The sequence below is a fragment of the Dermacentor albipictus genome, chromosome 1 (assembly GCF_038994185.2).
Source record: "Dermacentor albipictus isolate Rhodes 1998 colony chromosome 1, USDA_Dalb.pri_finalv2, whole genome shotgun sequence".
NCBI lineage: Eukaryota > Metazoa > Arthropoda > Arachnida > Ixodida > Ixodidae > Dermacentor > Dermacentor albipictus.
Genome location: NC_091821.1, coordinates 274,647,484 through 274,663,895, shown reverse-complemented (window position 1 = coordinate 274,663,895; position 16,412 = coordinate 274,647,484). Strand labels below are relative to the sequence as shown.

General features: G+C 45.3%; 1 protein-coding gene across 2 annotated transcripts in view; it reads left to right on the top strand.

Annotated features, from left to right (window-relative positions):
• The window catches only part of LOC135908775 (WD repeat-containing protein 11-like), a 318,419-nt gene that overhangs the window by 71,835 nt on the left and 230,172 nt on the right, over nucleotides 1–16,412 (top strand). For both annotated transcript variants that reach the window (XM_065440614.1, XM_065440615.1), the window contains exon 6: nucleotides 15,067–15,250. In XM_065440614.1, coding sequence (XP_065296686.1) covers nucleotides 15,067–15,250 — 184 coding nt within the window. The remainder of the gene's footprint in view (nucleotides 1–15,066; nucleotides 15,251–16,412) is intronic.

Below are 16,412 nucleotides of genomic sequence, written 5' to 3'. Positions count from 1 at the left end.
TGTTACATTTCATGCAGACAGAAAAAAATTTGGACATGCTGTACTGGCTTAAATTTTCTCACAGAAAAAAATTATTATCGTCACGCATCACATTGTTGTACTCCTTTTGAAGGGGACTACTTTCACCGCATCATTACTGTTATATGGTATTGTTCTCGCACAAGAATGCACTTGCTATGCCAGGAACTTTCAAAACATTGTTGTTACTTTAGTAGCGAGATGGCCCAGTCATCAGATTGTACGCACATCGTGAACAGTGTAATACGTTCTTAAAATGACTCAAGAACTGCCAACTGTTCTGGAATGTATGATAAAGAATGTATAAATAGTGACCAGACTCGAGCATACAAGAACTAAAATTTTGGTGAGTTTGTACGTATGCATAACTGCCTTAACTGTGCAAGGAAAAGTACAACACAAGAGAAAGTGACTGGACAAGTGCTAACTTCAAACTAAAGTTTATTCCAGACAATAAGCACTTTTTGTAACCACTGACACAAAAACACAAAAGCAAAACAAATTATGGCACCTGCCCCTGGAGAATACCAAACATCTAAACTTTATCTGTCATACTACTGTACCCTGAAAAAACAAAACAAAAAGATAAGATAACCATAATGTCAAAGCAAAAAAATCACACTGGAGCTCAGGCACCTGCAGCAAAGGCCTAGACAGTATCAAGTTGATACTACTACAGATGACTCTTTTTGAGAAATTCCAGTTCACTGTTATCAAGACTTGTAAGAAGCAGCGAGTTCATATAAACACGGTCAGGTCGGGCTCAGTCAGCCCAGGTTTCTGACTTGACCCACTCGGGTCGCGTTCATGTAAATGTGGCCTTTGCCATGCAGTGGTCGGTGTGGTCACTCATGACAGGCATCAGCACAGTACACAAAATAAAAGGAAAGCTCAGGAGTTCACTGTAGACGAAATGTTGCGTTTTAGTATAGTTTGCTGCAGTTCAGGTAGCAGAACGCAGGGCCAACACACCACACCGCATAGGAAAACACAGATAAGTACAGGGTGGCTTGCGTCGCTGTCAGCACTGCTATGTTTAGCTAGTGCACCTTGATTTTTATCAAGGTGTATGTTTCTCCCATAAAATATATTGAATAATATTTTTTATGACAGGAGCATTAATTATAATAGCTATGAGCATAATTAAAAGTTACGTTTTTGCACTTGTACAAAAACTAAACACCGCCAAGTGCACCTCTGGCAGCTACTTTTAAAAACACCTTATTGGCCATGTGACCTGACCACAGCTTTCATGAGGTCGAACTCCTTTAGGAAGTCTCGCACTCCTTTATCCTAAAGGAGTTCATGGGTGCCCGTGTGACACGAGTATAAATTCCGTGTACTATCAAAGGCAACAACAGCAGACAAAACAGACAGATGAAAACCACAGCGACAAAGCATTCTGCACAGCTGTGGCAGGAAAAAAAAAAAAAACGCACAAAGGGGGAACCACACAAGAGACATATTCACCTAGCATAAATCAGCACTCGGGCCTTGGAGTGGTCAGTCGCTCACAGAGGCCGGGCGCTCCACAGGGACGAGGTGTGGCGGTCTCCGCGGCTCAGCTAAATTGCGGCCAGTTGCAAGCACGTCAGCCCAAAGACAAAAACCCTAAGGGCGAATAGCGCTTCTCCCAAGTGGCGAAGAGGGAGTCTCCTCGGTTCAAATAAAGGGGAAAGGGGGGAACGGGGTGCCTTGGCAGTGACGTTGCAGCCAGGCACGAAAAGCAGCGGAACTGGCAAAACATGCCCTCTCCCCACTGCCCTCAGCGAGCGAGCACGTGATCATTGCGTGATAACTGCACGGCCACTCCAAAGATATCAAAATGCACATGCATTCCCACAACCGATACTGTGTCGGATCCCCAATTTTCTGTTTCATTACTGGAAGATAATACTCCTTTCAAATAAAGCATGACCCACCAAATTTTATATTTAATTTGGTCATTTGTTATACCCATGTTCGTTATACAGTTAAGCCTCGCTCTAAAGAAGTCTGTAAAATTAGCAATTTGATTCTCTATATCAAAATTCTGCTATATTGAAATCAAACCTTTTATGCAAATAAGTAGTCACTGATGAGGTTTTCTTACATGGAAAGGGCCGCAAAGCTTTCTGAATTACCAGGCTGATTAGAAAAAGCAAATTTGCATTTTGTTGAATTTTAGAGTCGGCAATGAAAGATACGGCTTCATGCTGTGTCGACGATATCTTCACATTGTTGGTACAAAGCAGAACCAGTCATGCTTCCGCGTCCAGTCTGTCCCCGGAGCTGATAGTATCACCCGTAGTGGGACAATGCTATCATGAAAAGCGCTGGCAGCAGGTAGCAAATGCTTCATCTGCCTCACGCTTCATCACATCTGAGAAACTCGAGATTACGCATCCTTCAGTGCTAAAGTCGCAGGAAGACAGTGCACATGATGCCACGCCATGTTGGCACCTCCACTCTTTGCACACGTGGCAGATTACCTCTAAAACAGGGTGCACGAGCGCTGTATGCACTTCGTCGCAGTGACAGCCATGCGCAGCCATGGCCACGCTAGAAAAGGAGACACATGCCATTCTGCCCTCACTTCCCCCCCTCACACGTGCTTGATCACATTAATCAAGGGCCCAGACACACAAGAGATACGCCGTGTTTTCCTGGCGCTTATGTGCATGCGTGAGTTGTGATGTGAGGAAAATCTGCAGAGAGTGCCTAGGTACTGCAGAGAAAGGATGCACTTTTCTCCATTTGTCCCTAGCCGACTTGCACTATGTGACTATGGATAAATACTCCCAAATAAGCTGTTGCTCCACTCGTAATTTCCTGGTGTAGTGTTGTCGTAGCACTGCGCTGATGATTGAGAGGCCCATCATTCTAATTGCACACACATTTCTTTTTTTTTTCTGTGACTGCTTTATTATATAATACTTCCTTTGGACTAGTTCATTCATACTTGAATTATAAACATGCTACACAAGCTGCACAGGAAAAGAAAAATTAGGACAAGACAGAGTGCTCTGTCCTGTCCTCTTTTTTCTTTTCTTGCGCATCTAGTGCAGCAAGTCTGTAATTCAAGCATTATTATATCTTTTGCCCCCTTTGACTACTTCAACAGTTGTTTGTTACCTGTGCTTCACCACCAGACCTGACATGTAGGGTTCCTGCCAAGGGGAATGAAGCGACCCAGTGCAAAGCACAGCTTGAGGGAGGAGGGTTTAGCCCAGACCAAGGAATAATGACATGTTGTTAGTACAGATTTGTTGTATTGTATGCCTCGCCATTACGGATCCGTATCGGCCACTGTGATCTCGTTTGGGCGGAACTCAGGCCCAAACAATGAAACATTCCTTTCCTTTGAGCACTTCCTAACCTTATGTTAGGCCTCCTTACAGCGAAGGACTGATGGAGGAAGCAAGCGTACTCTGAAAGCTCCCTTCACCCGTCCTCACGTAAGGAGCGGTTGCCGCATGCCTGGGTTCGAGATTATCTCTTAAAAGCTTTACACGAGCACCATTATTCAATAAGAAATGTTGTATCCTCGCACAATCTTTAAGTTGAAGAGCTAATATAGAGAAGCGTGGACGCTTTCTTCTAGTTTTGTTTACTAAACTTAAATAAAGTAGCGCATTACAGTGCAAAACTTGATGTGCTCCATCAACGCTGGCACGCTGGCATCGTGCAACGCCTAGCAACGCTTTCATGCCGCACGCGTGACTGAAACGAATGTGCCTGGAAAGACGTACCGTGCTCGCACTTCTCCGCAGGTGGGCGAAAGCGCGCATGCACAAGCAAAGGTCACGTGGTTAAGCAGTGAGGTGAAGCACTCGTTCAGGGCCAGGAGCGGCGTAAGAACACATGAAGGTAGCGTTGGAGCTACCTTATGCTGAGGAAGCACTAAGGAAGCCTTCACCGAGGGCCCCTCAGTAAGGAAGCTTTCAGAGTGACATAAGGTAGCCTCACCGCAATGAAGGCTTTCTTACTGAGGTAAGAATATTTCATTGTTTGGCCCTTAAGCCTTCATTCTTGTTTAGTGTGCATTATCACCGGCTAGGGTGAACAGAGCAAAGTGTGTCCTCCTCTGTAGTACCTAGGGGCAGCCCCCAGATTTCTCTCTCACAACTCACACTTGCGCACAAGAGTCAAGCGAAGGTGGTGCAGCTCTTGCATTTCTGCATCCTTGACAAAACGTAAATACATCGGTGCTCATCAAACCACCATACTTCTCAGCTCACCCACGCACACTTTCACTTGCATCCAAAATACACATCAAGCAGGGCGCAATAGTATCTTATTGCACTTGGACATCATACTGAACATGATGCTGCCCTGCTTTGGTGGTTTCTCTTGGTAACGCAGCGCGTCTTTTGAAATTTGAAAGCTGCGTTCACAGGCAGCCACTTGTAATTCAACCATTCAACCATCTGAGTCTGTGGAAGTTTTCATTTATTGTCTTGGTGTTTCGTCGCAGCAGCAGTAAAATTTTTTTATATCGAAATCATGTACAATTGCAGGCCGTTATATTGAGGTTCTAAATACATGGTGTTTTATAGACAAGATGTTATAAAAAGTTAAATACTTCATTATTTGTTATACTGAAGTTCGTTATAATAAGGTTTAAAGGGCCCCTCACCAGGTCTGCCTATGTTGAGCTGACAAGTGCAAGCATGCAATGTGCGCCAATGACCGTGTTTGCAAAGAATTGCATCGCTACGCACCGCGGAAAGGTTTGAAATTTCAATCTGAATGCCATTTTTTCTTCTCCTTGCGGCCGCTGCAGTCCAAGCCAAACGGTGACGTACTCGCGTCCCTGTGCCTATGTACTCGGGTCTGCAGTGTGACGTCACTCATGGTGACACGTGACTTTGAGAATTATTCAAGGCACCATCTGTTATTTGTGTGATCTGTTGCTTGAATTGACGAATTGAAGTTCAGAGAAATAATAACACACACAAACAGAAGGTCTGCGTGTTTTTTGTTTTACTTTCCACCGAAGCAAGAGAGGTGTACTTCTGCTTCGTCTGCTTGTTCACACGGTTGTGCAGCCACGTGCACAGGTACCGAAACTGTGCCATTTTCTACCCTGTTCCAGTCCGTGATCATGCTCTATGATCCGCTTGTTCTGCCTCAGTATTCGTGTAGCACTGAGTTATACCGCTAGTCATGTGTCCTTGTGCACAGCGTGCCAAATCGTGTGCTGCGCGAAACCAATCAGAAAAGCTCGTGCGCAGTGCCGAAAAAAAAAAGAAAGAAAAGCGAGGAGAAAAAAAAATGAAGGCGGGGCCCGTGACGTATGTGTCACACGATCCTCGAGATCTGGTATTGGAGAATGGAGGGAAGGAATTTCACTTGCAGAGGCTAGACGGGTCGAGTGGAGAGAGTGCCTTGCTTGGCAGTGGAGCCCGCCTGCGGAAGTCATGGGTTCGCGGCACTGAAATATTTCTATCTCGGCTATTAATGAGCCGATTTAAAAATTTTTGTGGCAGAATGCTCCCTAGAGGACACGTAACAACTTTAGCATATAACCGAAATTTGCTATGTGGCCAGGTGAGGCGCCCTTTAATTGTATTGAGGTTCAACTGTATTATAGTTGTGTGGTTGTGCAACTCATTGAGGAAGAAAGGTCACAGTTTCTGCCGAAAGGTGAAGCATCGTTTGTGATAGCAAATTAGTGCGCAGCTATATGAAGTAAGGATAGTAGTTTTATTGGCCGTACAAACTTGTAAACATTCGCTTACTAACTGAATTAACAAGCATGGTGTCAGTTCGCACAAGCAAACATGAACACATCACACCCGATGAGCATGGACAATAGCTGCAAAGCGCTGGACGCTGGTGTGAGCAAGTGTGGCGGCAGCAGCAAGCGAAGTGAGCTTGGTGTGGTCTATCGCTTCAATGCAAGAGTGGCGAGAACACGGTGCACACAAAGGTATGAGCCGTCTCCAGATCCCTTTCACAACACGGCGCGCACAAGCATGCGCAGCTGTGCAAAGTACACATTTGTTGACAAATCCAAAGCCGCCGCCCCCCCCCCTTCCCTCCTGTTCTGCCTCCCTGCGTTCCTCCATATATGGCATGTGAGAATGAGCTACGATTGACAGTTCCCTTGCGCCCGGTCACAAAATGTACACTCGCTGCTGTAGCACAACGCTGACCCCCTCCCTCCCTTCCTCTGATCCTTCCACGGCCTTTCGCGTGACGAAAAACGACGTGTTTGCTCTCCCCTTTCTCCTTCATGCATGCCAGATTGAGCCGCGATTGCCGGCTTCCTTTGCATGCTTTCACTCGCACATACAGCATACGACGAACGGCAACGGTGTTATCGCCCTTGAACTTTATATAGAACATCATGACGATGGCGACGACAAAAATGCACCGGGAGTGTCCATATAATTGCTATCGCAATAAAACATTGTTGTATTCTTACCAGCTTGACAGTAAATTTTTTTTGTCAAAATAGTAAGTATATAGTGTCTCAGTGTAATATATTTCTTTTAAAGTTTGACAATAAAATGTTATGTACAGTGAAACCTCATTAAACCCTAGTTGGCCGGAGCTCGGAAAAAGTACGTACTAAACAGTAGTACTGTTTAATCGAATAGCATGAAATCACCCACTTACCTGTCGAAAACGGAACTCGGAGAGAGTGCGATGAAAGGGGAAAAAAACATGCAGTATTTATTCACTTCGCACGACAAAAGTGTTATTTTCATTTGATGCCGCGGCGGCCTAGCACGACGACGACAGCAGCCTCAAACTTACTGAAGCTGCGTGCCAGCTTTTCAGCCAGCCCCCTCTTCTTGGCAAACACTCACATGGCAGATTGCTCGTTGGTGTTACATATTCTCCGTGCTTGTTCGCAGTAATGCTGCAGAAGTCCAGGGGGTGCCTTTTTCATTGCTGGATGCCGGAGTTTAGAATACTTTTCATTTGGAATAGAATTGCGTTATCGCGCCCCTGTTCTCATCGCAATGATTGCATTCATGAGGCTGACGTAACGCGCAGCTTGTGCCACCGTCGGGCTTGAATCGCTCGTGCTGTCGCTTTCCGTGTCGTCCTCATCACTGTCGCTAGTCGACACTTCGACAACAACACAGGCAACGATGGCGAAAAGTCGAACCTCGTAGCCGACATGTCTTCGCGGTCACAGCAGCGCTGCCGAGCAACTTCTTAGCATTCCAAATGCCACACACTGTAGCCAGCAGCAGATCCCTGTTGCGTGCCAGTGCCGACTTCTTTGTGTCACGTTCGACAGCACGGACGATGCCTAATTTTTCTTCTATGCTGAGCACCCGGCGTCTTTTTTATCCGAGCTTCAGAACGACGCAAGTCCTTGCTTGCACGACACCATAACGCTCTCTGGCACGGCCATGGAGAAAGCACGGCATCGAAATGATGTTGATGTGGCTTCGCGCAAACGCACAGGGTGCTTGGAAGCCGTTGTTTCGATCTCTGAGGCTTGTTGTTCTGCAGGGCTGCCCGATGGAGACGGCTCACCGCTGTGTTTGCGCGACGAAAAGTTGAAACGCTACGTTTTAACCAATGCATACGCAATGAGCTGGTACGGTTTATGCGGATACAAAACACATTATGTTCAATGGCCCCTGAGTCAGGGATTGGACTTTACTACTTTTAAAACGATACTGTTTAAGCGGGTACGTTTTAGCGAGGTTTTACTGTACTGGATAAAGTTATCCTCATCTATGTCAGTGTAAATTCTTTTAATCTCTCGACAACATAAAAATAGGGTGTTTCAGATGATAGCACATGCTAGTCGAAGCATGCGCAAATTCATGCATGGTAGTTAGTATTTAGTTTTTGTAGGCTTTTGAAGTTCGCATTGAGGCTTAATGTGAGCTTTTGAGGTTAGAATTACGGTAAATATATCAAAGACTATTTTACAGCATGAGTGACATGCAACTTTCATGTGCAAAAAATAAAATTAGTACGTACAGTGAAAGCTCGTTAATTCACAACTCGTTAATTCAAAATTACTGACAATTCGAAGTAGCCGCCACGGTCTGTCCAACAATGTATTGAAAGCAACATGTAATGCATCCCACTAATTCACACTGAATCACACTGAATTCACACTAATCTACACCGCCACTGATGATTCAAACTCCGCGCCATCGGGGATGGGGAAAGTGCTAGTACGCAGGAGCACACTGGTGACAATCGTCGCCACACAGCTTTGCTTTTTCCATCTGCAGCCATCTGTTGCAGGTCGGTTCTCTCCCTCTCTCATGACTTTCAAGATAAAAATGCAGACACGACGCTGCATGTTCTTTTATTTATTTATTGTGATAGCTATTGTATGGGCACTCCAAGCGCATTTCTGCCATCAGCGTGGGCGTTGGCGTTACTGTGAGGTTCTGTATAAAGTCCAAGGGCGAGCAACTGAAAGCATGCAAATAGAGTCGGTGATCGCGGCTCAATCCCACCCGCACGAAAGCAACGAATACGAAGAGGAGACGCGTCGTCTTCTCTCGCATGCAAAGCACCCAACGTATCAAGGCACGGGGGTGGGGGGGGGGGGGCCTCCTACTTTGGCTGCAACTGTGCATGTGGCGGCTGCGTGCGATCATGTAGCTGTATCTTGAGAGCGATCTACGTTGGGGGCAGAGTCTAATTGCGCCAGCGGCTTGTAGTGTTGTGCTTGCTGTGTGTTCTCAGCGCACTTTGCACTGAAGCGATAGACAGCACAAATGTAACTTCGCTTGCTGCTGTTCCCGCGTTTTCTCACGTCAGCGTTTTGACAGTGAGTGTCCGTAGTCATCGGGTGTGATGTGCTCATGTTTGCGGTACGCCTTGAATGTAAATGTGAAACAGTGAATGTTTACAAGCTCAAGTAAAAGTCTTGCTTGGGCTAGTTGGTTCATGCTTGAAGTAGTAAAGGCGGCCAGATTGCGTGCCATGCGTGCCAGATTTGTGAGTTGTGAGTGGCACCGGTCCTGTCGTTTGTGTCCTTCTTCTTGAGTCCTGGTCTTCTGCGCCTTGCCTTTACTATTACAAGCTCATATGGCCGATAAATGTACTATCCTTACTTCATACGGCTGTCTGCTAATGTGCTATCGCAATTGATGCTTTGCCTTTCAGGCAAACTGCATCTTTTTTGCTTTCTTTCTTTCATGTTACATGTCAAAGGCTATGCTCTTTATCTACAAGGGGTTCTGCCGAGAATCGGCACCATTTAATGTCTATAACACGGCGGCTGTGACGTTTATCGGCACTCGCAGTACAAAAAAGCCTAGCCTTTGAGATTCGTGGCAATGACTCAAAGGAAAGCATCGCTGGGATGCATGTTTGGATGCCACTTTTGCGTACAGTGGAACTCAGCAGCGTGCAACCGGTGCATCTACGAAAGTACAACGAATACCAACGTCGTAGCAGGTTGTGATGCATTTTGAGAGAGCATTAGAGTGCAGCTCTTCTTCCTGCGGCGAGCGTCGGTGCGTGTCGTGTGCTGCCAGTCACACTATGGCACTTCCACTGCGCCAGCCGAAATGCCGTCCCCTCTAGACTTCGACACGCGTGCCGTCGGCTGTTCTCTTTGGAGCATGCGCAGAACGATCCCCGACCCGCGCACCACTTTGAACGGCTACCTGTGACCGTCAGTGAAGCAGCACGGGCACCTTTTATTTCTGTGCCGTGCACTGTGGGACGGTGTAGTTGGCACGACGAACACGTGGTTGGAGCAAATGCCATCTCAACATCGGGCATGTCGGGCCACATTGGCCGTGTCCGGTTATGCTGGCTGCGTCGTGCTTCAAAATATAGACGTTCTTTTCGCCAACATGATGTAACATGTGCGCACATGTTCACTCTACGTCAGACTATATATTTGAATTTTCATAACATCCCCGTGGAATTCGAATTAATGAGCTTTTACCATAAACTGTGCGTCCCACACAGCCTTGGAGAAACAAGTCTGTAAGATACCACTTGTCACGATATCAAAAATCTGTCTGAGACATGCGTAGTTTCCTGATAAACTTTGGGTATGCATCATTTACATTTCAAATTATCGATATGTTTACAGGGTGTCTACCAACCCGGAAAACCGGGAATTCTCAGAGATTTTGAGTAGTCTGGAAAAACTCAGGGAATTTTTGCCTCTATCAGGGAAAATTAGCTGTAATTTTATTGAAAGGGTTGAAAGTCGCAGTAATGCTGGCTCGAGTAACAGACACGAATCATAATGAATTGTCTTTGACGCCCTGTCGTCAGCTGGAGGAGTTGCCATTGTACAGTCAACGACCGACTTTCCGAATGCGTGATAATCTGGACAGCTTCGCGACACCACCACGCACCCCATAGAGTCACTGTATCAGAACGTCTGAAATTTCGGACGCAAGAACCCTTTGCCATCCGATTTTCTGACGCTTTTTGCCGTGACCCCAGGTCCAAAAGGGCATTGATCAAAGCCACCACCGCTGCCGTTCTATTACCTCGCCGCCTTGAACCGGCGCTCTCGCATGCAGATCCGCTGGCACCCGTAGCCACTACTGTGACAACACTAGACCTAGCTGCTTCGAAGTTCGCTATTAAGCTTCTTGCCGTTAGGTGCCATGTTTTCTATTGCAAGAATTTGCTGCTGTCAGCATTGGCACTGACTCTACCTTTGTGGTCCTCGTGATTGGCTTAGAAGCTTAGAAAGCACGGTGCGTTGCATAATGCCGGTTCCCAAGAGTCAGCTTCGCCTCTGTACAGAAATGTTCCTTGGTGAAGCATACGCAAAAGTAATGCAGTGAAGCATAACAAGCATTGGAAGGGGCTATTGCCACGGGACACAGTATGTATTCCTTAATTATACACGTGTGCACCCGGTATCTCCTGTCACAGTATGAGCACTGATATGTCTAGTATGTGTACCGACAGGCCTTCAGAGCATTTTCAAATGTGCCTGGGGCGATTTGAGCCCTTAAGGGCAATAAATGACATTCATTTATTTTTTCCAACTGGCTGATTTTTCGGACGTTTTTGCGGCCCTTAGGGAGTTAGAAAAATCGGACGTGGACTGTGCAACTGACCAAGAAGATGCTTCAAATGGTCCGTGGGGTGAACGAGTGGCGGAAGGCCAAGAACAAAAAGGACCTACGCATTGAGGAATGAAAGGGAAAAGAAGCGTGCTGCCGCTGTTTTGAAGGAGCTTGAGCTCAAAAGACAATGTGTTGGCTGATGCCGATATGCAGGTGTCCCTCATCCAAACCAAAACAAACTCTTTAATGCAATGAAACACAACACTGAGGTGTCGTGCGCGGGCTGAGAGTTTGTCAGACAGTTGAGGTTGACTTAGGAGCTGTTGAGAGAGAATCTCAATTGTGACAAAGTTCAAGCCTCATACCAGTGAGCTTGCTACCAGTTGATAGAAACAGCTCGTACTCGAAAATATTTGCTTCTGTATGCATCTCCTTTTTATTTGTATTTGAGAAAGTCCGACTCGATTTGCAATTTTTTTCAAAGACATTTTATTTGCTGTGCATTTTACGAACCCCTTCCTTCTATTCTCATTTTGAATAACATAAACACTACTCCTTAGTATTCAAACTGGATTAAGTCGTTTATTTTTATTTGTTTTTCACATGCCCACTAGAGAGTGACAGCATGGGGCGACATGGTTTCAGCCCATCTTGACATAAAACATAGTTCTGCGTCACTCAGAATTTTGCAAAGGCACTCAGGGAAAACCTGGAAAACTCAGGGAATTTGGAAATGTCAACTTGATAAGCACCTTGGTTTAACTATTTCGCAATCCCTCTTGGGTTGTAGATATCTGGGATTGACAGTATGTGACCTTATTAAACATTAAAAGAAGAAGACACCTTTGCATCCCACCAAACTGCTCTGCAGCCATGTATTTGAAGAAATAATAATAAAATAGCCACAAAAAATTTTCTGCATGTGCAACCTGCAACTTCTTAGCACATGATGTGACAGCACTTTTGATAGCCACTTTCTATTCCAATGTGATGGCCTTTTGCTTCTGCTTTCCAGTTTGCTCGTTGGCATTGTCATAAAACTGGTGAAATGGTGATGCGGTCAAACAGGTGAAGTGCCCCAAATGAAGTTCACTGTGGTCAAGCAGCATGTGGCACCTTACATAACACAGTGCATCAACTATGCAGTAGCTGTTTCAGCACACTCACATGGCCCCACTATGCGAGTGAGAAAGTTATGCACCCAGCCAGCTGGCAAATGAACCTTTCCTGCTAATTTGGCTTGGCCTGGCCAGCTATGCTTAGCTGTACCAGCTAATGTAGCGCACCATAGTGAGAGAGAGAAGTGTGATGATGAGCCGCTGCTTGCAATCTGCTACATGTGGAAGTGAGAAAGGCCAGTCCTGCTCGACAACATGTTCGACAGGGGAGTTTTTAACTGCTACACTGAATAAATGTCAAGCCCCTCAGAAACATATATACTTGGCACAGAATGGTGTGCACCAGTGCCGTGTGCCGCGGCCAGGCGTGGTCTTCTGGCTGAGTCTTCCTACCATGAGTCTTCCAAAGAATAGTAGACATTCAACTGGCAAATTGAATTATCTGAGCGTTCACTATTCAATTAGTCTTTGTCTGTTCTAGTATTCACACATTCCTAAATATTTCTCTATGCATCACAACGAGCAAAACAAACTAGCAGTCAAAGATATTTTGCACTTACTCCCATAGGCCAGTACCTGTTTCCTTGAGCATGCACTGATGCAAGAGCAAAATATCCTTTGTGTACTTTCAGGCGAGGTGGCAGACTGAATTGTACAGCCACATGCCAGTACCTCATCCCTTCTGCTGTACACATTTAGCTGAGAAAAAGCTTGTGGAGGACTGTATATGTGAAAGGTGTCAGCTTGTAGGGCAATTAGTAAATGGAGATGTATAACAGCATCACCAAAAAACACACACAAAAGAAAGGAACACTGACAAACACGGACGATCGCTGCAGTAACAACTGATTTTATTCTATGAAAAGAAGTTGAATATAAAGGCTGCTTCGCGCATGCATGTTCGGAGCCAAACAATGTGTGCCACCACTACACCCCACAAAGTACATCTTATCTTCTTGCTGAGAAAAAGGTCACATTCCGAACTATATAACATAATTGACGTATCACTAATGCAATCACTGCCGTTGCTCTTTATATGGAAGGCTTCCGGTAGCTCTCGTGCAGTCTGGTCTTTGCCCCTACCTAATATGTTCACACTCTCAAGATGCGGCAAACACTTCTTCCAGGAACTTGAGTGCTGTACTAAGTGCATGTCTTCACTGTTGTCTAAATTTCGTTGGTGCTCCCTCAGCCGATTGTTCAAGCATTTGCCAGTTTGGCCTACATAGGCTTTTCTGCAGGACAGTGGTATCTTGTATACCACTCCTGATTGGCACTGCACAAATGGTCTGGCATGCTTTTTTCCACATCCACCTTTTTTGGATTCCTTACCAGAGATACAAGAGCATAGCTTGGATAGCTTTTCCAGAGCAGAAAAAATGAGCAGCATCCCAAGCCTGCCCGCAACCTTCTTCAAGTTGTGGGAAATTTTGTTTAGGTAGGGTACCACTTCCGGTCGTAAGCTTCTTTCCTCTTCCCTCATCTTCATGCTCGTCGTGCACTTCACTTTTTTCAGGAGGGTCTCAGCAACAACCATCATGACTGACTGAGGGCAACCAGAAGCTAAAAATCTTTCCAATAGACTATTAAAGCTAGTTTGCATTTCATGTTCACATGACTTTTTCAGTGCCGATACCAGGCATAGGTTCACAATACTTTGTTTTACGACCTTTGAATGGGTGGAATCATAAGGAAGAGCTGCTTTTGTACAAGCGGAACATAGGTCCAACACACATTCCTCACCAATGTTGACACATATGTCTAAAAACTGAAGGGCATTCTGCTTTGGTGACTCGCAAGTGAACGTCAGTCCTTTCCATGCTTTTTAAAAGTATCTAAAATTTTATTAACAGTAGCTCAGTAGTGTAAAGGGCTCTGCTTGTCCAGTATGATCAAAAAATCGTCGAGCCTGAAGGCGAGGGAAGAGGAAAGAAGCTTGCGACCGGAAGTGGGTACCCTACCTAGATGATATTTCACACAACCTGAAGAAGGTTGCAGGCATGTATGGGGTACCGCTCGTTTTTTCTGCTCTGGAAAAGCTGTCCAAGCTATGCCCTCGTATCTCCGGCAAGGAATCCACAAAAGGTGGATGTGGAAAAAAGCATGCCAGGCCATATGTGCAGTGCCAATCAGGAGTAGTATACTAGATACTGCTGTCCTGCGGAAAAGCCTATGTAGGCCAAACTGGCAGATGCTTGAACAATCGGCTGAGGGAGCACCAACGAAATTTAGAGAACAGCGAAGACGTGCGCTTAGTACAGTACTGCAGTTCCTGCAAGAAGTGTTCGCCGCATTTTGAGAGTGTGAATATATTAGGTAGGGGCAAAGACCGGACCACACAAGAGCTACTAGAAGCCTTCCAATATAAAGAGAAAGGGCTGTGATTGCATTAGTGATATGTCAGTTGTGTTATATAGTTCAGAATGTGACCTTTTCTCAGCAAGAAGATAAGACGTACTTTGTGGAGTGTGGTGGTGGCACACGTTCTTCGTCTCCGAACGTGCATGTGCGAAGCAGCCTTTATATTCAACTTCTTTTCTGGGATTAAAATCAGTTGTGAGTGCAGTGATTGTCCGTATCTGTCAGTGTTCCTTTCTTTTGTTTGTGTTTTTTGGTGCTGCTGTTATGCCTGAAATAAGTGACCAACTTGTCCCAGAACTCATTTTACTGAAATGGAGATGGGCTGCAATGATAAACACAGTATGCTCTTCAGTCCTTCGGAGTTGTAAAATTATATTTTATCCTGTTTAAAAGCAAATGCTAATATGCTGTCACATCTTTGCATAGGCAAATAGCGTGTGTATAAACAGGGGTGAAGGAAATTGAACATTTGTGTAATTTGTAATTGTTGTTTACCCTTTAAAAAAAAAATGTGTTCTGCTCATTTATTTACTGCAAAAAGTATTTTTGATTTTCCGCTATATTTGAAGAAGAAAAGCATTTCAGGACCTGATCCCTTGCAGTTTTGGCAGCTGACCATCTGCTTCTTGTGGAGGACCTAAATGGGCAGCAGGCACCAGCGGGTAGCGGCCACAAGTGGTCTCTGTGCAGTGTGGCATACAGCACAAGTGAAGAGAAGAGCAAGCCCAGGAGTCGGCTCATCAGTGGAGTCAAGTCGCTCATACGCACGGGAGACATCCGAACAGGGTCAGCACATGAAGCTTGAAAGGCATTTAACACATTGCAGGCAGGCTTGTGCAGTTGACGTAATGTCTACACTTTATTTCATACTCAGCAGGTGACATTGCTGAAGCTACGTAAGTAGAGCAGTCATATAAATTTATCACTCCTTGTATTTTTCTGCTGTACTGGATTGTATTAACGATGTGCTCTGTGGAATGAACTTCATCATTAACTGTGATGCACGTTGTGGTTATTACATTAAGCTGATATCCTTTCACTTTCAATGTGGTAAGCACTATATACGTTTTGGTTACAAATGTAGGCACTGTGCTGTGAAAGCTAGTTGCAATGTTACGTTTTGCTAACCATCCAATTAGAGTAATGACATTCAGGTTGCAGTTCTTTCCAACAAGAGTTATGAATCCAAATGAGGGCTCTTTCAGAGTATGTCAATATATGGCAGTGCAAAACGACTTGCAGTTGCCATAATGACCATCAAATTACAGCTTAATATGTCAATATATCTCTGGTTCAACAGCCCCGAAACATCATTCATTATCATTATCAGCCTGGTTATGCCCACTGCAGGGCAAAGGCCTCTCCCATACTTCTCCAACAACCCCGGTCATGTACTAATTGTGGCCATGTCATCCCTGCAAACTTCCTCATCTCATCCTCCCACCTAACTTTCTGCCACCCCCTGCTACGCTTCCCTTCCCTTGGAATCCAGTCCGTAACCCTTAATGACCATTGGTTATCTGCCCTCCTCATTACATGTCCTGCCCATGCCCATTTCTTTTTCTTGATTTCAACTAAGATGTCATTAACTCGCGTTTCTTCCCTCACCCAATCTGCTCTTTTCTTATCCCTTAACATTACACCCATCATTCTTCTTTCCATAGCTCGTTGCGTCGTCCTCAATTTGAGTAGAACCCTTTTCATAAGCCTCCAGGTTTCTGCCCCGTACGTGAGTACTGGTAAGACACAGCTATTATACACTTTTCTCTTGAGGGATAACGACAACCTACTGTTCATGATCTGAGAATGCCTGCCAAACGCACCCGAGCCCATTCTTATTCTTCTGATTATTTCCGTCTCATGATCCGGATCTGCCGTCACTACCTGCCCTAAGTAGATGTATTCCCTTACCACTTCCAGTGCCTCGCTACCTATTGTAAATTGCTGT